Source organism: Peromyscus leucopus, chromosome 1 (genome assembly GCF_004664715.2).
Source record: "Peromyscus leucopus breed LL Stock chromosome 1, UCI_PerLeu_2.1, whole genome shotgun sequence".
In the NCBI taxonomy this organism is placed as follows: Eukaryota; Metazoa; Chordata; class Mammalia; order Rodentia; family Cricetidae; genus Peromyscus; species Peromyscus leucopus.
The window spans coordinates 64388137-64411883 of NC_051063.1; the positions used below are offsets into that span (position 1 = coordinate 64388137).

General features: G+C 46.5%; 1 protein-coding gene across 3 annotated transcripts; it reads left to right on the plus strand.

Annotated features, from left to right (window-relative positions):
- The first annotated feature begins 7862 nt into the window (after nucleotides 1-7862).
- Nucleotides 7863-22255, plus strand: Caly (calcyon neuron specific vesicular protein). Of its 3 annotated transcripts, XM_028869637.2 has the most exons (6): nucleotides 7863-8068; nucleotides 16823-16973; nucleotides 18323-18433; nucleotides 19706-19819; nucleotides 21438-21822; nucleotides 22103-22255. In XM_028869637.2, exons 2-5 carry the CDS (start codon nucleotides 16848-16850, stop codon nucleotides 21774-21776), a joined length of 690 nt encoding a protein of 229 aa, XP_028725470.1. In that variant the 5' UTR covers nucleotides 7863-8068; nucleotides 16823-16847; the 3' UTR covers nucleotides 21777-21822; nucleotides 22103-22255. The 3 variants fall into 3 exon arrangements, with proteins under 3 accessions (XP_028725470.1, XP_028725454.1, XP_028725479.1); XM_028869621.2 differs by having other exon boundaries at nucleotides 21438-22255; XM_028869646.2 differs by lacking the exon at nucleotides 7863-8068 and adding an exon at nucleotides 8119-8430 and having other exon boundaries at nucleotides 21438-22255.
- Nucleotides 22256-23747: the final 1492 nt, after the last annotated feature.

Consider the following 23747-nt stretch of genomic DNA (forward strand, 5'->3'; position numbering starts at 1 on the left):
ACTGCTCCAGTACTCTGCCTGCTCTCATGCGTCCCACCATGATGGTCACTGACTCTGACTCTCTAAAACCATAAGCTCCAAATTAGACATCTCCTTCTATAAGTTGCTTTGGTCATGGTGTTTTGTCATAGCATTAGAAAAGTAATGAGAACACTTCGACACTGAAGTCAAAGAGTTTATGAAAATGAAAACTACAGACCAATAATCTTCTGCAAGTAAAATATTAGCAAGTAAAGTACACATAAATTGATCCCAAGAATGGAAAGTTGGTCTAGTATTTAAAAATTAAAATTAATGTTCTACACTATAGATGAAGAATAAAGAGCATGTGCTTATTTTAATGGGGGAAAAAAGCATTTGACAAAATCCAGTATCCACTTATGCTTGAAATGGGGGTGGGGTGGCGCTGTGGAATAATCCTCTTGTACACTGTAAAGATTTGTCACTCTAATCGGTTTGACAAAGTGGTTGCTAATTGACCAGTAGCCAGGCAGGAAGTAGAGGCAGGGCAACCAAACTAAGAGGAAGGGCAGAGTCATGAGTCACCAGCCACATGCATAGGAAGCAAGATGAGAATGTTATACTGAGAAAAAGTACCAAACCACGTGGATAAACATAGATAAGAATAATGGATTAATTTAAGTGTAAGAGCTAGTTAGTAATGAGCCTGAGCAACCGGACAAGCATTTATACTTAATATTAAGCCTCTGAGTCAATTATTCAGGAAGTGGCCACCGGGTATTTGGGAGTTGCTGACAGGACAGAAACTTCTGCCTACAGGGTGGCTATGTGACTCGGCAGTTAAGAGGGTGTACAGCTCTTGCAGAGGACCACAATTCAGCTCTGGGCATCCACCCTGGGCAGGTAACACTCACCTGTAACTTCTGGTAACTCCATCTTTAGGGGATCTAATACACTTTTGGCCTCCATGGCTCCCTACACAGGTAAATGCATATGTGCACACACATATATATACATGCATAAATTTAAAAGTAAATTTTTTTAAAGAAAAGACATTTAACTAGGGCTAGGCTATATTTTTAATTCTTAGCACGAAAGTGAGGAGACTAAGAAGAGAGCTTTCTAAACCTAATGAAATAAAAAAAAAAAACTTTCCCCCAAGAAACATACAGCAAGCATCTTTCTTACTATTTGTGCTTGCTTTTTTTTTTTTAATTAGAACAGTGTGTCTTGCTATGTAACCCAGACTGTTCTTAAACTCATGATCTTCCTTGATTAACCTCCTGAGCACTGGGATTACAGGTGTGTACATTCATGTGCTGAAAGCATCAAATTTAGTGGTGAAAGACCGACAGATCCTTAGACTGTGAGCAGGACGAGAACACTGCTTTCCCTCCACTCTGTATGTGCAGGAGCTTCAGCGATGAAAGAACATTAGGCCAAATCAAATAACACAGACTCAGGAAGACACATACCAGATAAACCCAATTTAATCTGGAATGGAGAATGTTGAAATCAGGAAGAAAGGTGAAGGGTGCTTGCCAGGGCTATGGAGTAGGAAGATGTTGTCACAGGGCACTAACTGCAAGTGGAAAGACGAACAATTTATGATGGGGGAAGTCAATGAACAGTGTGAGTAGTGATGTATGCATTAGTTTGTAGGACTATGGAGATCATTACACAATGCATGCATATATGAAATGTAGTGCTTGTTTCTTGAATGTATACAGTCTTCATCAACTAGCTGTTTATTATAGTATTAGAGACTTTCTAGGGAAGCTTTCTACCACTGAGCTACATTTTCACCTCTTTCAACCAGTTATTTTAAAATAAGTGGTCAGGCGTAGTGGTACTTGCCTTTAATCCCAGCACTGGGGAGGAAGAGGCAGGTGGATCTGAGTTTGAAGTCAGCCTGGTCTACTGTAGGAGCCAAAGTTATATTTTTAAGTTTTAATTGCTATACCTTAGAGATCCGTGAAACAAAAATGCTGCTGATCTGCAAGCCCCTTGCCCAAGGACAGATAGTTCCTGAAGAGCTGGAAGCTGTTGTTTATGGGAGATAACAAGTCACGTGTTTTCACTTCCCTAAACAAGTTTGTTTGACCCATCTGCATTGGATGTGCTTGATAACATGTGGGTGGAAGGTTCACAAGCAGGAAATAGGTCAGGATGTACTCTTAACCCTGATTGGATGTAGGCTTGAGGTACATCAGGAAGTATGCTTGCCCTTGATTGGACCTGATGGGAAATACTTAAGCTGCTGCAAAACTTGATTTGGAGCCCTTTCCCAGAAACCTGAGTATGGACTGGCCAGAGCCCATTCACCTGGCTAGTAATTAATTAAATTAAAACTTGTTTCAAATTTGGCTCTAACTGTGGCAGTGGTCTTATTCTTGATCGATGGGATTAACACCACATAGCAAGTTCCAGGACAGCTGGAGCTACATAGAAATAAATAAATAAATAAATAAATAAATAAATAAATAAATAAATAAATAAATAAATAAATATGTTTCGGAATACTTGTTTAATTATGTAAAGATGTGTTCCTGGTTTTTGTTGTTGTTGTTGTTTGTTTTTGTTTTGTTTTTTTGTTTTTTTTTTCGAGACAGGGTTTCTCTGTGTAACTTTTGTGCCTTTCCTGGAACTCGCTTTGTAGACCAGGCTGGCCTCAGTCTCACAGAGATCCACCTGGCTCTGCCTCCTGAGTACTGGGATTAAAGGCGTGTGCCACCACCGCCTGGTGTGTTGCTGTTTTTGCCTTGCCTGTCTAAGGCACCTGATTGGCCTAATAAAAACCTGAATGACCAATAGTGAGAGAGGAGGTATAGGTAGAACTTCCAAGCAGGGAAAGTAAGTAGGAGGAGGAATTTGGGCTTGAAAAAGAAGAGAGAAAAGGAGATGCCAGGGGCCAGACAGACAGACATGAAGGAAGCAGGAAAGTGGGACATACAGACTGAAAGGAAAGTAAAATTGTTATTTATTTGGTAACATTATTTACCAGGCATGAGAAAACACAAGGTATAACAGAACCCACTATAAGAGTTTTTATTAAGAAAGGGAAAGATGGAGGTGGATAGGCCTACAGAAAAGAAAGGCGCAGGTGGGTACACTACTTCTAGCAAGGAGAGAGAGCAGGGAGCGGGTAGAGCCGGCTTTTATAGGTCACCTGGCACATGTATATATGGGCTTACATAGCTAAACCACACATGCACATAGATTATGTGATCACTCTGTGTGCAGATTACATGACCACACTGCACATGGATTATGGAAAACATAAGGCCCTGGAGTAACTAAGCATTTTGCCTGACTGGTGACATCACATTCAGTCATGTGACTCCAGAAGTGGCTAGGAATAATAAGAAAAATGCTCTGAGGCAAAATATAGATGAATAAAAGCAAGCTAAATTAAGTTAAAAGAACCACTGAGACAAGCCTAGGCTAAGGCCAGGCATTCAAAATTAGTAATACGTCTCCATGTCTTTATCTGGGTGCTGGTTGGCAGTCCAAAGAAAATTCCAGCTACATAAAGATAGATAGATAGATAGATAGATAGATAGATAGATAGATAGATAGATAGAAAAAGAAAGGAAAGAACTGGGCATTGTGGAGAATACTGGTAATCTCAACACTCAGGAGGTGAGGCCAAGAGAATAACAAGTTCAAGGCTAGCCTGGTCTACATAGATAAGATTATACCTCAAGGTATCTTTATCCTTAATCTCTTAATAACGTAACTTTGGGAGGGGTGAAAATTGTCGTGCAAGCAAAGCATATCTATCCAAAAATGGAAGAGAGAGACAAGGCTTTTGATAAACTCCTGACTCCTGAAATGAAGAAAAGAAAATCCAGAAGCTTGAGTTCCCTGCCAAGATGCCAGAAGCAGAGAGCTGGAAATGAACAAGACAGAAAACAAATTAGTGCGGTTGCTTGGGGAGAGAGTCACCTTTGCTTTCAACATTAATAGCTACTTCTAATAATTAATAACTAACAACATTAATATTCCATCAACATCCGATGACCAGGACAGAGGTTGAAGCACACGAGTCTGGTCAAAGGCCGACTCCTCATTTCATGGCTGTAGCAGGAAAGAATGAGCAGGAAGACCTTTGTACTGAACTGTCACTGTTGAGAGGTCTAGGGGTCTTCTCTGCCAGCTAAAGAATTGAAAGGCAGCTGGGTGTGGTGGTGCACGCCTTTAATTTCAGCACTCGGGAGACAGAAGCAGGGGGATCTATGTGAGTTGGAGGCCAGCCTGGTCTACAGAGTGAGGTCCAAGACAGCCAGGGCTACACAAAGAAAAACCCTGTTGTGAACTTCCCACCCCCCAAAAAGAAATGAGAGGCAAGAAAAAATCTTGAGCACAGTAGGTAGCAGGTAGCAGCTGAGAAACTCAAACATCACGGCGGCAGCAGACAGAATCATCAGCTGTAGAAAGATGGTTATTGGGTGTGAGGAGACACACACATATACAGCAAACACACAGAAAATAAGACCCTTAGCAAAGCAGAGGCGGGACTTGGGAAGCCAAAAATGCAGTCTCTTCTCTAGAGCTGGGATTTTTAAAGTCTCTGGAGAGTCTTCCTCCCCTAAGTTTGAAGAAAGATAGGGTGGTTGATCAGTCTGTAACTGTTATGTAAACATGTCCTGGGGCCTTGAACTTGTTGAACCAGACCTTTGGCAGGGCCTGCTGAAGGGGGGAAAAGCCTACAAGTTTTAAACTGGAAGGTTTTTGTGTCAGGTCAGAAGAGGGAAGAAGAAGCGAAGTATGGCCTCTCTCTGTTTAACTCTTTTTTTTTTTTTTTTTTTTTTTGAGAAGACAAGGTTGGACAAAAACTGTGATATTTTCTCTCTATGAGAGAAGTTGGTTTTTAGGCCACTGGTGACTCTGAGTGGAAGGATAATAAGCTACCCACTCAACAGGGATCCTCTGGACTGGACCTCCTATGATCACTTAACAGACTTCCTTTCGGACTAGGACCTGGACAATGCTTTCACAGCTGAGTGGATGGGGCTCAGCACAGCCAAGTGCCATAAGGACACCTTCCTTGGCAATCTCAAAGGATTTGGCCAGAGTCTATAGAGCTCCCAGGCATGCTGAAGGTTCAGAAAATTTTTGCCAGTGAGCCAAACCTACCCTCACACCAGATAGGCCCTTAGAAATGTTACTAACCTCATATCGTGGAAAAAGCAACAAATTTACATATTGCTGTTACATTCCTGCTTACTATTTATTTGGAGGATTTTTGTACAAAATTTATTATTTCTAGATTTTTGCATAGCCTGACAATGGCCAATAAAACTGTTTTATTTCAAAAAAAAAAAATAAAATACCTTTTAAAAACTCAATAACAAGAAGACAAACAGCCCCACTGAAAAATATTTAGAACATCTCAGTTGATCTCTCACTAAACAAGACATGCAGATGACTAACGGCCCCATGAGAAGGTGCTGAGCTTCGGTGGTTAGAGTTATATGGATGGAAACAGCAAAGTGCACCACGCATGCCTGGGGGATATTGTCCCTGCCTGGATTGTGTCTCCCCTAAAGTCCTACAATGAAGTTCTAAACATTTAGAATGTGACTGTATTTGTAGACAGGATCTTTTTAAAAAGGCTGTTAAGGGCTATTTTAAGTTAGGGTTTCTTCCGCTGTGATGAAACACCATGACCAAAAAACAAGATGGAGAGGAAAGGGTTTAATGGGCTTATGCTTCCACATTGTACTTCATCATTGAAGGAAGCCTGGACAGAAACTCAAACAGGGCAGGAACCTGAAGACCAGAGCTGAGGCAGAGGCCATGGAGGGGTGCTGCTTACTGGCTTGCTCCACATGGCATTATCAGTCCATTTTCTTATAGAACCCAGGACCACCAGCTCAAGGGTGACCCCACCCACAATGAGCTGGGCCCTCCCCCATCAATCACTAATTAAGAAAATGCTCTACAGGCTGGCCACAGCCCGATCTTGTGGAAGCATTTTCTTAAGTTTTCCTCCTCTCAGATGACTATAGTTTGTGTCAAGTTGATATAAATTTAGCCAGCAGAAGAGATGAGGATTTTGATGAATAATCTTGGTCATCAATTTGACCGCATCTGGGATCAATTAAAACCCAAGCGGCTGAGTACAAGGAGAAAAGCCCTAAATCTTGGTAGCAGTCCAAATAAAAGGACATGGAAGAAAGAAACTTCACCTTTTTTTCTTGTTTGCCCTAACTCACTGGCAAGTTCATCTATCCTGTTGCTTTGGCATCAGAAGCAACTTCTGGATTCCAATACAGACTGAATATCAACAGCTCTTCAGGAGTCCTCCAGGATTCCAGAACCAACTTGGGACTGCTAAGACATCCAGCCTCATGGGTTGAAAAATCACTGGATTCTCAGTCTCCGATGTGAGACAACCATTGTTGGACTACCAGGATCACATACTCCCAGCCAATCTAATAAATCTCATATATACGTATATATTCCTTCTATCAGCTCTGTTCCTTTAGAGAACGCTGACTAGTGCAAGGATGTAGCTCAGTTGGTAGAATGCTTGCCAAACATGCACAGAGACCTGAGTCCCAATCTTGAGGACCACATAAATGGGTATGATGGTGCATAGCTGTAATCCCAGCACTCAAGAAGTGGAGTCAAGAAGACCAGGAATTCATCATTATTCTAGGATACACAGAGAAGTCAAGGCCAGCAAGGCTACATGAGATGCTGTCTCAAGAAGAAGGATGAGGAGAAGGGGAAGAGAACAGAAAATGAAGAAGAGGAGGAGAAGGAGGAAGTGGGTAGTAGTTAATTTAAAATGGGGTAATTGGGGTAGGCCCTAATCCAGTATGGTAGGTGTCCTACTTAGAAGAAATTGGGACAATGACAGACACTGTCTACACAAGTCAAGGAACAGGGTGTCAGCAGGATCCGCACCAGCACCTTGATCTCAGAGCTTTGGCCTCCAGAATAATAAGACTAACCATCTGCGGAGGTTTGTTCTGGCCAGCTGGCAGGCTGGTGTCAATGTCTATTATAAGACAATAATAAATGGTGTCGATGGATAAATAGGGCTCCTCTACACAGCTGACAAGAGTGTAAAATAGTGCTGGGCCTGGAGAGATGGCACTTGACACTCTCGGAGAGAGCCAGAGTTCAGTTCCCAGCACCCACACTGGCAGCTCACAACAGTTCCCAACATCTACCCAAGAGCAATAACTAACAAAGACTTGGTCAGGGATGTTGTTACATTTCAAGCAACAGACACAAAGGAGAACAACAGACATCTGTCCATGAACAAATCATGATGCATGACTGCATGAAGATTCCAGTCAACAGCAAGACTGAGCTCTGGATACAGAGTGCGGTCACTGTTCACCACCATTCATGGAGAAGCATGTCCACCAGAGATGTCCTGTGTGACACATGGCATACACTCAACCAAACATCTGTCCAGTGCCTTCTGCACACTGGCATTACACAGACAACAGTGACCAAAATAGACAAGGCCAGTCCTAGGAAAGCTTCCAGCCCAGGAGTTCAGACACTGACACCTAGAGGAGTACCCTCTGGGCAAGAGGCCAACCTCAGCTGTCCTGACCCCAGGTTCTACTGTGAGATGGTCAGGGGAAGGTTCTGGATCCTTCTTAAACCCAGGAATCCCAGCTGGAGGAGCAGCCAGGGCTCCTCTGGTTTGGTGTCTGCACTCTGCAGCAAAGTGATGAAGTGTGAGAGCTGGTGCGGTGTGTGACTCCGCATGCTGTGTGTCAGGGGTGCAAAGTGTGTGTGAGGTGTGTCTTAGCGGTATGTGAGATGGGGAGGGGTGAAGTGTGTATCAGATATGTGAGATGCGTGTCAGAGGTGTGTGAAGTGTGTGTGTCAGCTGTGTGATTGTGATTAGAGACGGTGCAGAGGCCTGCTGTGGGAGGGGGGTGTGAGGCCACCTGAGCCACAGTGGTCCCTCCTCCAGCCTGCATCTCCATGGCAACCACAGCCTCGTTCTCAGGCTCCAGCCCCTTGCCCGCCCCGCCTGGTGGCGAAGCGTCTGGAACTGCATCCTCCGCATCCACACTGCATCCCCGTCCTCCCGCGACTGCGTCCTGCAGCAACTGCCTGTGAGCTGCCTGTGAGCCATTTCCACGTTTCTCCTTTTGGAATGGGGACGAGGGGGCCAGAATGTGTGCGTGGGTGTGCAAGGGTGCAGGGATGTGAGAGGTGCGAAGATGGGGGAGCGGGTGCAAGAGTGTGCGAGTGTGCGTGTGTGGGATGTATGTGCAAGGATATGGGTGTAGGGGTTGAGAGTCTATGTGGGAGTAATTTGGCTAACCTGATGGCTGCCAGCGATGGAGCACAGCCATCTCCTCCCCGTGGTCTCCACTAGAAATCGGGCTGGCCCTGCTGGCTTGGGTGGAGGATGATCATTAGACCTCTCGGGACAGCTGGGGGAAGCTCTGCTGACTTGAGGTGGAGTGGTCCCTAGACCTCGAGGTATGTCGAGAAACCCCTACAGGTCAATGGCAGCCTGGACATTATAAAGAATTATGGCTGCTCAGACTGCACAAATCTCATAGGAGGCTGGAATTCCCCATCCTGGGCATAGTAGGGTAGCAGAGGCAGTGGGACAGCTGGACCTCAGCCCACCCAGTCCATGGTGACTGCAGCCCCCTCCCTGTGGGCTGGCTCCACCTCTGCAGGTCCGGGAGAGCCAGTGGGAGCTGTACATCCCCAAGGTGGCCCAGGGGCACGAATCTCAGCTCCTGTTCGGTTCTGTCTGCTGTGGGGGTGGGGTGAAGAAAAGGGGAAACAGCCAGATGGGGAGAAAGAGGTCAGCAGAAGGGGTGTTGACCAGAGAGCATTGAGTCTGTCTCCTGTCTGCGCATGGGAGGGCATGATGGGGGTCGCTGCGTGAAGGTTCGAGGAGGGTGGGAGGTAGGGCAGCCACTTGTCTCAAACCACCTGCCGCGGCTCTGCTGGCTCCGATGCTGGGCCACAGGTGGCTGGTGAGTGTGGGGAACTGCGAGTAACCGTGTACCTCCTCTCTGTCCCCCTTTGCTTGGGCCCCCGCAGAACAACAGCCCTTAAAACCAGAAGCAAACCACTAGGACCTACAGGGCTGGGATGCAAGCAGACCAGGGTGGGCCCTGCAGCAGGGCTGTGGTGTGGGCTTGGTTGGGGAGCAGGACGAGGGCAGGAGTCCGCACCAACATGCACTTGTGTGTGACGCAGCATGAAAGAGTGCGTGTGAAAGCGAGTCTGTGACCTCTAGCCCAGCTTTTATGGGCTTTCAAATAAGAGTTCGCATCCCCCATCGTTTGTCCGTCAACATCCTGTCTGTGCGCAACCCCTAGATCATGACCAGAGATGCCCCGCCCCGCCCCCCGGAGAGCACTGCGAATGAGCAGCAAATCCTTAGGAGACAAAATGACAGAGTAGGATGGAGGAAGGACCCGTGGGTGGTGTTGGGACGCCTTCCTAATTCTAAAGCTTTATGACCCCTGCCATCTCCCAGCGGGGTCCCCCAAGATCCAGAATGAACCCTTTTGGTGTGCTGAGAGGAGGGGAGTTTTCCACACAGAGCCCTTGGTTTGCGTTGTTCTGCCTAGCTATGGAGGACTAGAAATTTGACATGGTGCTGGGGAGGGGGACTTGCCTCCGTTGCCATGGGAACCCGCGGTGACGTAAAATAGCCCTCGGCTGCGTCACCGTGGCAACCAAAGGCGGATTTCGAAGGAAGGGAGGGAGGGGTCTCTTGCTGATGGTAGTAGAGACTGGGATGCGTGGGGAGGACGCCATCTTCTGTCGGTTTCCATTTTCCTGGCTCTTTTGCCTCCGCGTATCACCTGGCCAGCCGTTTATATTCTTTTATAATAATTTCCGGTCCATCTCTATCACAATGCTCATCGGGTTGCCCCCAAGCCATCCGATTTCCTACGTACCCAGGGTCAACGTAGATAGAGCCAGCTTCCTCCTTAGGACCGGATCCACCTCTTAAAGAGGTTCTTGTTGACAACTGCCTGATCTCCGTAAAGGCTGGGCCAGGCGGAAGGTCACAGGTATAACACACATCAAAGGGACCAGTGTCTTCGAGGGCCCGCCTGAGATGGGGGAGAGAGTGTAGATGCTGTTTTTCCCCCTCCTCCTCGTAGCCATACCTCCCTCATCCCCTAACCAGCCTTCCTTCTCTACTTTCTTGCCCTGGGAAGTTCTGCACCCAGTTGTCCCTAACACTGAACAGCTTTGAAACACCAGCTCCTCTGTGTTCCTCGGGGCTCTCACATCTGTGCGGCCCCACCAGTAGAGAGGGAGAAGCAGTGGGTATCTGCAGGTCTGGAGGGAAGCTGGCCTTCCGAGGGTGGCTGTCCAAAATAACCACAACTTTTACCATCCTGGAGGCAAGAAATCCAAAAGCAGATTTCAGCGGAGGCAAGAAATCCAAAAGCAGATTTCAGCAGAGCCGTGCTTCTGCTGAAGCTTCCAGAGGGTCTTCCTTTGCTCCTTCCAGTCTCTGCTGTCCTGAGCAGTCTTTGGATAGCAGCTGCGTCACTGCAGCCTGCCTCCATCTGCAGAAGGCATTCCCTTTAGGTCCAAATCCTCTTGTAAGGATGCCCACAGTGGAATAATCCGCCCCTACATGTTCCAATAGGACTTCATCTTAACTCCATTACAACTGTAAGGACTGTTTCAAATAAAGTCTCTTTCACAGATACTAAGAGTTAAAACTTGGTGTCCTCTTTGTGGGGACATCTGTTAACCCACAACATCCTGTTGTCACTTGTGCATTGTAAAGGTTTTTGTTTCACCTCTTTGAAGGTCTTGTCTTGATAGGCAGGGGTTTTTAATTTCAACATGGAAGGTAATTTTATTGAGATTTCCACCTATGAAAGGAAATCTGGTGAAATCTGAATGTCGCTGGTGAAATCGCTCTCTTCCTGAGATTGGAAACATTGTCCTGCATTGTCTCGGAAGTGCTTTGTTGTCTCAGTTTTCCATATTCGCGCACCCAGAACAAATTCTTGTGTTCATGTGTGCATTGTATGTACACACATGTGTGCTCATTATGTGTGTTTAAATATGTATGTAGTGATGAGATCTGCTTTACTCCAAGTGGACTTTAAGACACAAGCAGCCTCTCTGCTATTAACTGAGGTCGGAATGTGTAGAATGTGTCAAATGTGTTTCCACAAGGCATCAGCAGCACTTGCTTACACTGCTGTGTTCAAGGCAGGTACCCAGCAGATACATTTCTTTTGTCAACACATCTGTGTGTTCCTGTCTTTCTACCTTGTATATAAAATTTTTCATGTTTCAAGTTCATTGTAATTGGAATTTCCTGTCCTGAATGCCCTATCCCAAATAACCAACACAAAGACTGAATATGAATTATAAATGCTCAGCTGATAGATCAGGCTTGTTACTAGCTAACTCTTACATTTAAATTAACCCATTTCTATTAATCTATGTATTGCCACGTGGCTTGTGGTTTTACCTGTCCTCTAGCATATCTTGCTTTCTGGGCGCTGGCTTGCATCTCTCTCGACTGCCCTGACTCAGCCTTTCTCTCCCAGCATTCTCCCTGTGTCAGGCTGCCTTGCCCAATCTCTTTCTGCCCTGCTCTTGGCCAATCGGCTTTATTATTAGCAATTCGTAAACAAATTGGTTGGAATTTTGATTGGGAGTTGTTGATTCTACAAATACAGTCAGAGATGTTGAAGCATAAAGACCTCCAAAAATCTGCCCTAGAGAGCCTTCCCTATCTGATGGAGGATTCCAATGTTCCTTGGCCCTCCCTCCAGTCAATATTTCATGGCTTTCCCTGTGGAGCACTTGCCCATAATCTCTGTCCTGGGCTTTGAAAGTATTTAAATAGAATCTTAGCTGGCTTACCACGGGGAGGTTGAGGCAAGACACTCTTGAGTTCAAGGCCAGCCTTGAACTATAGAGGACTATATAGTGAGACCCAACTTCATTTAAAAAAAAAACAAACAAACTGCATCTGGTGAGATGGTTCAGTGGTTGAGAGCAGAGAGGACCTAAGTTGCATTCCAAGCACCCACACCAGGCAACTCCCAGCTTCCTGTAACTTCAGTTCCAGAGGATCTGATACCTTTAGCTTCTGAGGACAACTGCATGAACAGATACACACAAACTTTAGTTCCAGGGGAATGTGTTGCCTTCTTCTGACCTCTGCAAGTGGACACAGACACACACTCAGGTAAAACATAATAAAATAAAATTGCACATAGACACATATAATTAAAAATAATAAAAAATTTTAACACACCTTTTTCTCAAAAATATTTTTGCCACTGACATAGAAATATATCTGCTTTCTAAGATATAACTGGACTTTGTCATTTTAAATTTTTTGTGTGTATGAATGTTTTACATATATGTTTGTGTGTGCACCACATGTATTTCTGGTACCCTTGGAGTTCAGAAGAGGCCATTGGATACCTTAGAACTGGAGTTACAGATAGCTGTGAGCTGCTTTGTGGGTGCTAGGAACTGAACAGAGGTCCTCTGGAAGAATAGCCAGTACTCTTAACCACTGAGCCCTTCAAATTTTTTATTGCATTTATTTATTGTGTGTGAGTGAGCACCCTTATGTCATGGCACGCATGTGGAAGTCAGAGCACAACTGCATGAGGCAGTTTTCTCCTTCTACCAGGTGAGTCCTGGGGATTGAACTCAGGTTTTCAGACTTGGCAGCAAGTGCTCTTACCCACTCAGCCATCTCACTGACCCTGGACTCTTTCATTTTGTGTACTTTATATGTGGAGGATTTGTCTTTGCATTTAAACACAGAAGCTATTTCATCCATGAATAATCTGCACTACTCTCTGAACCTCTGGCCTGGTTCCTTTGCCTGGTGAAACTGTGCTGGCTGAGCACGCAGGACCACAGTTTCTGGGACTTCATCAGCTGTCTTAGTCACTGTTCTATTGCTGTGAAGAGACACCATGACCAAGGCAACTCTTATGAAAAAAAAAGCATTCAATTGAAGGCTTGCTTACAGTTTTGGAGGTTTAGTCTATTATCATCACGAAGAGGAGCATGGCAGCAGGAATGGCAGGCATGGTATTGGAGAAGTAGCTGAGAGCTACATCCTGATTCACAGGCAGAGAGAGAGAGAGAGGGTCTGGCTTGGGCTTTTGAAACCTCAAAACTCACTACTTTCTCCAACAAGGCCACAGCTCCTAATCCTTTTAATCCTTTTAAATAGTGACACTCCCTAGTGACTAAGAATTAACCAATCTGAGTCTGTGCAGGCCATTCTTATGCAAATCACCACAACAGCCAAGGTCATCTACATCTCCATGGTCTCCAAAACAGAAGGCCCAAATTCAAGCCATATGTGATGATGCACACCTGTAATCCAGGACTCCGGAATCTGAGGAAGGAGGATCAGAAATTCAGAGTCAGCCTGGACTATATGAGACTCTGTTTTCAAAAGACAAAATTAAAAAAAAAAATAAAACTTATGTTCATTAATCTGGTGTGTGTGTGTGTGTGTGTGTGTGTGTGTGTGTGTGTGTGTGTGTAACCTTCATGGGGTTTAAGAACATTTCTTCTCCCTCTGCCCTCAGTGTGCAAAACAAATTTTTTAATTTGTGAATGAACTTCAAGTTTTACCAAATATCTTTTTTGACTCCCGATAAAACCACCCAGATGATTATCTCCTTTAGGCTGTTAATGTAGAGATAGCTTTTCTTCTTCTTTTTTTCTTTCTTTTTTTTTTTCCTAGGGGAGGGGAGGATTGGGGAATATCAAGACAGGGTTTCTTTGTGTAGCCTTGACTGTCCTGGAACTCACTCTGTAGACCAGACTGGCCTCAAATTCACAGAGATCTTCCAGCCTCTGCCTCCCAAATGCTGGAATTAAAGGCATGCACCACCACTGTCTGACTTTATTTTTTATATTTACTTATTTATTTGGGGTTTGGGGGGGTTGGTTTTTGGGGGCTTTGTTGTTTTCTGTTTGTTTGTTTGGTTGGTTGGGTTGGGTTTGGGTTTTTGTTTTGTTTTTTGAAATATGATTTCTCTTTGTAGACCTGGCTGTCCTGGAACTCTGCCTCCTAGGTGCTAGAATTAAAGGCATATGCCACCACAACCAGCTAGCTTTTCTTATTTTTAAAATCTTTTCTTTTATTTATATAGGTATTTTACATGAATGTATATCTGAGTACCATGTGTGTGTCTCATGCTTGTGGAGGTCAGAAGAGGGCATCAGATCCTCTCAGACTGGAATTATGGACGGTTGTGAGTCACGATGTGGGTGCTGGGAACTGAACCCAGGGCCTCTGTAAAAACAGCCAGTGCTTTCAACTGCTAAGCCATTTCTCCAATCCCTTCTTATTTTGTTTAATTTAGATTTATTTTATTTTGTTTGTCAGAGTAAACGTTTTGCCTACATGTATGTATGTGCACCACTTCTGTGTCTGGTGCCTGTAGAGGTCAGAAGAGGGTGTCAGATCTCCAGAACTGGTTTTATAAACCATTTTGAGCCACCATGTTGGTGCTGGGAACTGAACCTAGGTCGTGTGCAAGAGCAACAAGTGCTCTTTACTACTGAACCATCTCTCCAGTTCCAGTGTGTGTGTGTGTGTGTGTGTGTGTGTGTGTGTGTGTGTGTGTGTGTGATGTGTGCCTATGCATTCAAGGACACTCACCTGTGTGTACGTAGGTCACTTTGGGTGTTTTCCTCTATGACTCTCCACCTTATTTTTTGAGACAGAGTCTCTCACTGAACGTCAAGCTCTCCGTTTCAGCTCTGCTGGCAAGCTGGCTGTTGAGCCACCAAATCCACATGTCTCTGCCCATTTCCTCCCAGCCCTGTGGTTACAGATGCTAGCCACCGGCCCAGCTTCTCTGTGGTGCTGGGGAGCTGAACCAGGTCCTTGAGCTTGCATAGCGAGTACTTTACCAACTGAGCCATCCCCCAGCCCCGTGGAATTGCCTTCAAAATTTCACACCAGAATACACACAACTTTTTGTTTTGTTTTTCACTTTTTTAATTTATTTTTCTATTATCAGCTTGATACATTATAAATTCTTATCCTAATTGTGAAATGTTTCATTGTGAAATGAGTGATTGAGTAAAACCAAAACTTATTATAAGCCACAGTCATCCTAGGGTCCCCCCTGCTATATAGCCTCCCTGGTTCTTACACACAACGTTTTTTGATCTTTTTATATTTTGCTGAACTCAGCTTGCTTAGGTTTAACTTAAAGTCTCTGCCGTTTGTGGGTGGGGCTGACCTGTGAGTTCCTTCCTCCCAATGTGCTTGAAAGCTGTGAAGGGGCAAGAGGGGTGACCTCAGGAGCTGATGAGGGCTCCTTTGTTCTTTCTCTGGAAATTTTGTAACACATTAGCAGCATTTCCTTTTAAAAATGGTTACCTTGGCATGACTTTGTCTAAGATTGGAGTTCTACGTGAGATGGGAAGTTGTTTTGTTTTGTAGTATCTTATTTTATTTTTTGAGACAGGATCTCACTGTGCATCACTAGGTGGCCTGGAACTTGCTATATAGAGCAGGCTGGCTTTGAACTCAGAGATCTACCTTCCTCTGCCTCCCAAGAGCCAGGAATAAAAGCAAGCACCGCTACACACAGTTCCGAGAGGGTTTTAATAATGGTATGTTTCCTTTTCCATCTGTCAGCTTAGAGATCCTTTCCCCACAGAGAGCAGTCACAAGATCAGAGTGTACACTCCCTTTTTAAAAATATTTATTTGCCGGGCAGTGGTAATCCCAGCACTCAGGAGGCAGAGCCAGGTGGATCTCTGTGAGTTCGAGACCAGCCTGGTCTACAGAGCGAGATCTAGGACAGGCACTAAAACTACACAGGGAAACCCTGTCTTGAAAAAAAACCAAACCAAAACAAAACAAAAAAAATTTATTTATTATGTTTACATTTATATGTCTGTGTGTATGTATACCACATGCATTCAGAAACATGTGGAGGCCAGAAGAGAGCAGCAGATCCCCTGGAACCAGAGTTACAGGAAGTTGTGAAGGCATTTTTGTTTTATTTTGTTTTGTTTTTCAAGACAGGGTTTCTCTGTGTAGTTTTGGTGCCTGTCCTGGATCTCGCTCTGTAGACCAGGCTGACCTCGAACTCACAGAGATCTGCCTGGCTCTGCCCCCGAGTGCTGGGATTAAAGGCGTGCGCCACCACCCTCAGCCGTGAAGGCATTTTGTATGGATGCTGGAAACCCAGCCTAGGTCCTCTGCAAGAGCAGCAAGCACTCTTAACTGCTGAGCCATCTCTCCAGCCTTGAACAAGTTCATTCTGTACTTACCCGGAGTCAGTGGGACCTGCACCCTCCTCCAGACTGCAATCACTACCTGACTGGCAGGATGCAAGCTCAGCTCTCCAAAGGCCTGGTCTTCCTGCACCACCAGACTGAATACTTTTGATACCTTCCTTTGAATTTCACATAGATAAACAATGGGAATTAATATGGACATATCCCATATTGCATGGGATAGATGTTCTTTGTTGTGTTTTGTTCTGTTTTAAAATATCAACAGTTAACAAATTCACATTAATCTGGGCCTCCTGCTTAGTCTGGCAGTCCAGCTCTCCCAACTGCTCCCTGAATCTTTTCCTCCCAGTGGAATATGTGTCCTTAAAGCACACACCAGAGTAGGCTGGCTGGAGGACGATGCCTCAGTTCTATTTTGAGATATTCTCTGGCCAGAGGCACCATTCTGCACTGCTGGGAGGTCAGGAAGGGATGTGAACCCTTGAGTTGGTCCCCCTGCAGCAAATCCCTGGATTTTGTATGCAGAGTGTTGGGACCATTCTGGGTCCTTACTCCAGATCTAGCTATGTGGCTGTCCATAGGATGACTTGTAAGAGTCTAACTCTGTTTCTAGGCTGGGACAAGGACCACCATCCACCATGGTGAAGCTGGGCTTCAGCTTCTCTGGGAATTCAGGCAAGGAGACAGGAGGGTCTGCCATGGACAGTGTCCCTCTTATCAGTCCCCTGGATGTCAGCCAGCTCCAGCCATCATTCTCTGACCAGGTGAGTACGCTGAGACAGTGTGGGAGGCTTTCTCAGCTTGCCTAGGGACAAAGATGTGTGGGTAAGCTTTATGTAGATGTTGCCTCCTCCAAAGTGCCCTGAGGATAGGCCAAGCTGAACAAAAATCCAAACTAACCACTGACAAGTGTGACCTCGTGGTTAGCTCTCTCATATCCAGAGCTCCTACCTCATCTGAAACAGGGTAAACTAACCACTGGATTCCTCAGAATTTAAGCACTCAGACTGTGATGTAATCTAACAGGGACCAGCAAGTTGCAGTTACCACTCGTGTGGGCTAGTTTGATGTCAACTTGATACCAGTTATAGTCATCTGAGAAGAGAAAACCTCCACTGAGAAAATGGCTTCATAAGATCCGATGGTAGGCAAGCTTACAGAGCATTTTCTTAATGACTGATAGGGCAGGCTAAGCTCATTGTGGGTGGTACCATCCCTGGGCTGGCAGTCCTGGGTCCTGTAAGAAAGTATGAGGAGCAAGCCATGGGGAACAAGCCAGGAAGCAGTTCTCCTCCATGGCTTCTGTATCAGCTCCTGCCTCCGGATTCCAGCCGTTTGAGTTCCTGTCCTGACTTCCTTCAATGATAGACAATGATGTGGAAGTATAAGCCACATAAACTCTTTCTTCCCCTTCTTGTTTTTGGTCATGGTGTTTCATCACAGCAATAGTAACCCAAACTAGGACACCTTTCTTTCTTTTCTGGGCAGGGCTCTAGGTTAGGGCACAAAATAGGGCTTCTTAGGCAGGTGACTGAGCAGGGATAGGTGACCTTCAGCAGAAGTCAGTGAGAAGAAAAAATAGCACAGGCTGGCCTAGCCTGACCCTTCAGGAGCCCAGGGTAGCTCTCCAATGATCTGGGTGGGCTTCAGTTGCATTTACTGTAACAATGAATGCTGAGGGCAGATCTATCCTTTGCCCTCAAGAATACAGACAGCTTAGAACTGCCCATGCCTGAGCCCCATGTAGCTGGAGGCACAAGACTCTGGAAGCTGTCAGAGAAGTCAGATCAGACCTCCTGAAAGAGAGGAGCCAGACTGTGGAGCTGCAGAGAGGGAAGTTCATGTAGGAGAGCCAGCACCCTAAATGGAAGGCACCCGTAGAGTGAGGAACTCCATTCATGGCCTGGCGAGACCTTGAACAGCTGTGGTCCCCATCAGACTCTCCATGTCCACCTTCCTTTGGCTTCAGTTTTGAGATATTACAGCTCTGTTGGCCACCAAACAGTAGAGACAGATGGTCGGCATCACCACCCCAGCTCCCCAATCCCTCAGTTCAGGGCTTTCCTGGGTCCCTGCCAGCTGTCCAGCAATGCCACACCCTCTCTTCCTTTAGGTGGTCATCAAAACACAGACAGACTATCAGCTTACCTCCTCAGACCAGCCAAAGAAGTTTGCAGATTTGGAGGGTCAAAGGCTGGCCTGTCAAACAGAGGAAGGACGCAGAGTAAGTATATTACCCCTCACTGTGGGAAGTTAGAGCAGGGGAGAGGCTAGATGAGCAATTCAGGTCTTGCTTGCCTGGTTGGGTCCCACTTGGATCTTCTAAGGACAAGTGGGATCAATCCTACCCAGATGTCACCTCTAGTGATGGCTGGCACCTAGCTGTCAATCCTCCCAGCCTTATTCTGAGCAGCCTGAGCTCCTGGAAGACACTTCCCATGGGAAGTACCTGTTTCCCAATCCATCCCAACCTCCTTGCAGGCTTTCTGTGAAACTGATATGAGCTTTACCTTTTATCTAGCAAATGTCTCTTCTTTGTCTTCTTTTAACCACAACAGTAATGGTTTTAATAATCACTTTTAGCCGACTATTTCTAATGCTTTTCCATTTTCAGAAGCAACACCTGCCCTTTCCCGTAGTTTCTTCAATGGAAGTGACCATTAAAGGTGCCGCTCTTTGGATTCACCCAGGGTGGTACTAATGCACCTGCCTCACTAGATGTTACACACACACACACACACACACACACACACACAATGCTTTCTCTCCCAATACTCCTGCCGTGATGACCACTAACTGAAGTGTGATCCTAATTAGTCTTCATAATTAAAAACCCAGAGTCAGATATCGAGGATGAAAGCTGAAAGATCAGAGAAATGAGCAGCAGCCACTAGAAACTTCTTACCTCTTTGAATTCGAGATCCTGTCTCCACCCACCTTATATTGCTTTCTCCACTCCCTAGTGCTGGGATTAAAGGTGTGTGCCACCACCTCTGGGCTCTGTTTCTCTTTTAGACTGGATCAGTCTTGTATAGCCCAGGGTGGCCTTAAACTCCTGATCTTCCTGCTTCCTCCTTCCAAGTGCTGGGATTCAAGGTGTGTGCCACCACTGCTGGGCCTCTATGGTTAACTAGTGTCTAGCTCCGCCCTCTGATCTCCAGGCAAGCTTTATTTGTCAGAACACAAACAAAATATCACACAACAACCAACTTCTGCAGGCCACATGGGCAGTGCAAACCAGTTCCTAATAGCACCTTCTGGGTCAATTGGCTGCGTGCAACTTAACTGATCATGGATGTTTCCATAATCCCAGCAAAGCTGGGCCTACAAAGAATAGTTCCTGGACCTTGGGTCCTGGAGCTGACCTCAAGGAACGAGACAAGATGTAGGGGCAGTGGCATTGTGCCCAGCCTCAGTTCTTAGGGGCCATTCCCTCAGGGAGGCTGGCCCCGCTGTAGCTCACCTGCACTAAATTCCGCTTCTTTCTCTCTGCCAGGTACCCACTGCAAGGATGATTGCCTTTGCCATGGCACTCATGGGCTGTGTGCTGATCATGTACAAGGCCATTTGGTATGACCAGTTCTCCTGCCCAGATGGCTTCCTGCTTCGGGTAAGCCTCAGGGACCAAAGACCAGGGCAGGGACAGTAGAGACCACCATGGTCCTCCTATGGTCTCTAGTCAATGCCAAAATGTGGAGGGCTTTCTGTGGCAGCATCAAGGGAGGATGCTTCCCATCTCACACCCCTGGGTTTCCTTCTACATGACAAGACTGTCCCTGTGTGATTGACCCCCTTACTTCCCAGAACATACCAAGATCCCATCTTTTGAATATTTCCTAGAAAAAGGTGGCTTTAGGGCCACAGAAATGGCTCCTAGGGAAAAGCACAGGCTGTAGAAGCATGAGGACCTGGATTCAAATCCCCAGAACCCAAGTAAAAGGCCAGATGAGACTGCCTGTAACCCCAGCACTGTGAGGTGACAGAGCAAGATAGTTGTTAAGACTTGCTCCGGGTTCTGTGAGAGACCCTGTCTCAAGGAGACCTCCTCCAGCCAACTCAAGCACAGTGACAGACACACAAAATAAAATTTGAAAACAGAGAGGAGGGGTTTTTGTTTATTTGTTTGTTATTTTTGTTTCCATCTAAAGTGAAGTAGGAGGTGCCGGCAGAACTGCAGGAGGCCTACCTGCACTTAGCGGGTTTCTCTTCTTCCTTCCTTCCTTTCTTTTCTTTTCTTTCTCTCTTTCTTTCTTTCTTTTTTTTTTTTTTTTTTTTTTGAGACAGGGTTTCTCTGTGTAGTTTTGCGCCTTTCCTGGAACATCACTTTATAGACCAGGCTGGCCTTGAACTCACAGAGATCCACCTGCCTCTGCCTCCCGAGTCCTGGGATTAAAGGTGTGCGCCACCACCGGCTTTAGAAGGTTTCTTTACCGAGCCCTGTTGTTTTTTCCTTAGACTTTAAGAGGTTTGTTTCCTTGACTATTGTCCTGAAATAGAGTCTTACTGTGAAGCCCTGGCTGGCCTGGAACTCACAGAGATAGTGTCTTTGCCTCCCGAGGGATTAAAGCATGTATTACCACCACTGGCCCATGTGAGAGACTTTTAAACGTATTATGGACGTCAGTGCTTTCTGCATACTTAGTAAATATTTCCTTCTACTTTAAAAATCTCAACTCTATTAAATGACAGTTATAAATTCCAATATTTTTTTAAAGTGCTTCATATTTTAGAAATAATGTCTCCTCTTTTTTCCCCCTTTATCCTCTGGTCTCTGGGATGGAGTTCACAGAGGCACTGAAGTCCCACTGCCGTTTTTGTTGTTGTTGTTGTTGTTTGGTTGGTTTTTTTGTTTTGTTTTGTTTTGTTCGGGGAGGGGAGACATTTTTAGCTTTGGCTGTTCTGGAATTCACTATGTAGCCCATACCAGCCTCCAGCTCACATCAATCCTCCTGCCTCAACCTTCCCAGTGCCGGGATTACAAGCATGGTTCCCCACACCAGTCTGCTATCCACCTTTCCCACACAGCATAGTTCTAAAAGACTCCTGGCCAGTGGAGGCCCCACACCACACCACCCCCTTGTCCAAGGAGCCTCAGGCTCTGACCCTCTGACCCTCTGACCCGAAGCCAAAGCCGCCTTTGTGGGTTTTTAATTAGGACCCTTCCTCCTCCTCTTCTTTCACTATGATTCCCCATCCCCCTGCCGGTCCGAAACATGCCTCCGCTACAGCACAAGATCTGCACCCCGCTGACCCTGGAGATGTACTACACGGAGATGGACACCGATAACCAAGATCGCCACCGCAACATCCTGGCAGCCCTCGGGGCCTACCCTGTGAACCGCAAGCATGTCACCGAGATGCCCGCCATCTGGGGGAACAGCTACCGGGCCTCCAAGGAAGAGCATAAGGGCCCCACCCCTGCGGCCGTGGTTGTGTCCACTGCAGCAGCAGCAGCGGCAGCGGGCACAGAGCCATCCGGCATAGACCCATCAGGGAAGCCTTCGGCCATGAGAGAGGAAGGAGACCCACCCAAGACAGAGGGCATGCCGTCCCAGGCCCCTCAGTGACCGTCGTCCCGTTCCCCTGTCCCCTCCCCCTCCGCCGGTGACTGGGGTAAGTGTGTCCCTTCTAAACAGGGGCTGGCTAGCTCGCAGGGTCACAGGCTTGCTCTGTCCTACCCTGCCCTACCCTACCCATCTCTCCCGCCCTTCCCTGCCCTTCTCCGCCTCCCCCCCCCCATTTCCCTCTATCCCTCACTTCCTACCAGGCCCAGACACCTACCCAGATGTGCATCCTCTCTCGAGGCTACCTCCAGGTCTGTGCACAGGGCTTGCTTTGCTGTCCAGCACACCAGTCCTCTGTCCCTTTCACTCTGACCCTTCTGTCTTCACAGCGTCCCCCACAAAGCTATTTGACCTGTGCACCTCCTGATGCTTCTCCCCCCAGTGATTGTCCTCCTGCCCCACAGCACCCCGCTGAAGCCCCTGTCCCTGGTGGGCCTCTGGCTCTGTTGCTTTTCTGTAAGTAAAGATTCACATCCACCTGAGTCTTGGTTTCTCTTTTGGTTGCAGCTTGTGTGAGCATTTTCATGAGTCCTCAAACCTAGGAGGACACCTGAGGGTGCCTGCTTCTGAGGAAGAAGACTAGGCCTTGCCCTTCCCCAACTCCAACCTGGCCTAAGGGCACTGGTCACAACAGAATAAGCCACTCAGGGGAATTAGGGTGGCCCCTGACTGCCCGAAGATCTACCTACCTTCTGCTGCACCTACCTATTATCATCTACCTGGTGCTGGGTCTGGTTCTGGATCCTCTCCATGAAACAGGATTGTCCTCCTCTGGGAGGGTCTCCTGGGTTTTAGACCCACTCACAATGAGTTCTTCCCCTAGATAAGTCTCCCACAGCAGGAATGCCTTAAGAAGGGAATGAATACTGACCTGAGCTGGGGGTGAGACCTCGCGGGGACTGTGCGATTGGCCTCCTGGGAGTTGGAGGGCTCCCCGATCCCTCCCCTAGCATTGTCATTTCCATTTAGGAGCTAGACAGGAGGTGGTGGATTGTCTCAAGGTCCCAGGGGAGCTGTCCTGGGTCCCTTGTCCCTTTCTCTCCCTCCCACAACTAGCCCTTGATTCTGCATGACTCTGACTCTGTCACTTGCTCTGGCACATATTTTCTAATCACTTCTGTCTTGGTCTTTGACACCTCACCCAATGAGGGGTGAGCTCAAACGGGGGGCGGGGGAGAGGGTGTCACTGGGGAGATGAGGGTCGCAACAGAGCTTGGGTTGCTCAGGGGCCAGAGAAGCTCTCTTAGCAGAAGGTCCAGTGCTATCTGCATGAAGCATAAAGGGTTATTAGCCTGGAGTGGTATGACCCCACATGAGGGCCAGAGATTATGGAGGAGACCCTCTACTCCAGAGTGGAACCCAAAGACTTAGATAAGAGCTGGAGCTACATCCGCGACATTGGGGGTTCTCAAAGATCTGGATGGTGGCAGATCTTGGCACTGGGTCTGTTGCTTCCAGGGGCTCAGTGGAGAAACACACACCCTGTGTCTCCTTGCACACGCACACGTAAAAATCTCCATGGGGCCTGGGCAAACAGCTCAGTTCATTAAAATGACTGTCACACAAACATGAGATCCTAACTTTGATCCCTAATCCTGAAAAAAAAAAAAAATGGGCTCAGCAGTGTTTGAGACAGAGACAAGAGGATCCCTGGAGCTTGCTGGCTAGCCAGTCTAGCCAAATTGATGAGCTCCCTGTTCAGTGAGTGCTTATCTTGAAAATTAATTATATGTATGCATGTATGTATGTAGAAAGATACTCAACTTCTACCTCTGGGCTATACACACAAACACATGCACACACAAAAAAAGCTTCCCCCCAGATCTTCATGGATTCATAGTGACACCTCCAATTCAATGCAGAACCTCTCAGTTATTCCAGACTCCTTTCCCATATTTGTAACTCTCTTCACCATCGAGGAAAAAACAGTTCCTATTATCCTTAATTCCAGAACAAAGAATTTAAAGGAAAAGC

Coding starts and splice junctions, on each gene's coding strand:
- Caly (XM_028869621.2), top strand. CDS start 16,848: ATGGTGAAGCTGGGCTTCAGCTTCTCTGGGAATTCAGGCAAGGAGACA. Junction 16,974..18,322: donor AGCCATCATTCTCTGACCAG/GTGAGTACGCTG, acceptor CTCTTCCTTTAG/GTGGTCATCAAAACACAGAC. Junction 18,434..19,705: donor AAACAGAGGAAGGACGCAGA/GTAAGTATATTA, acceptor TCTCTCTGCCAG/GTACCCACTGCAAGGATGAT.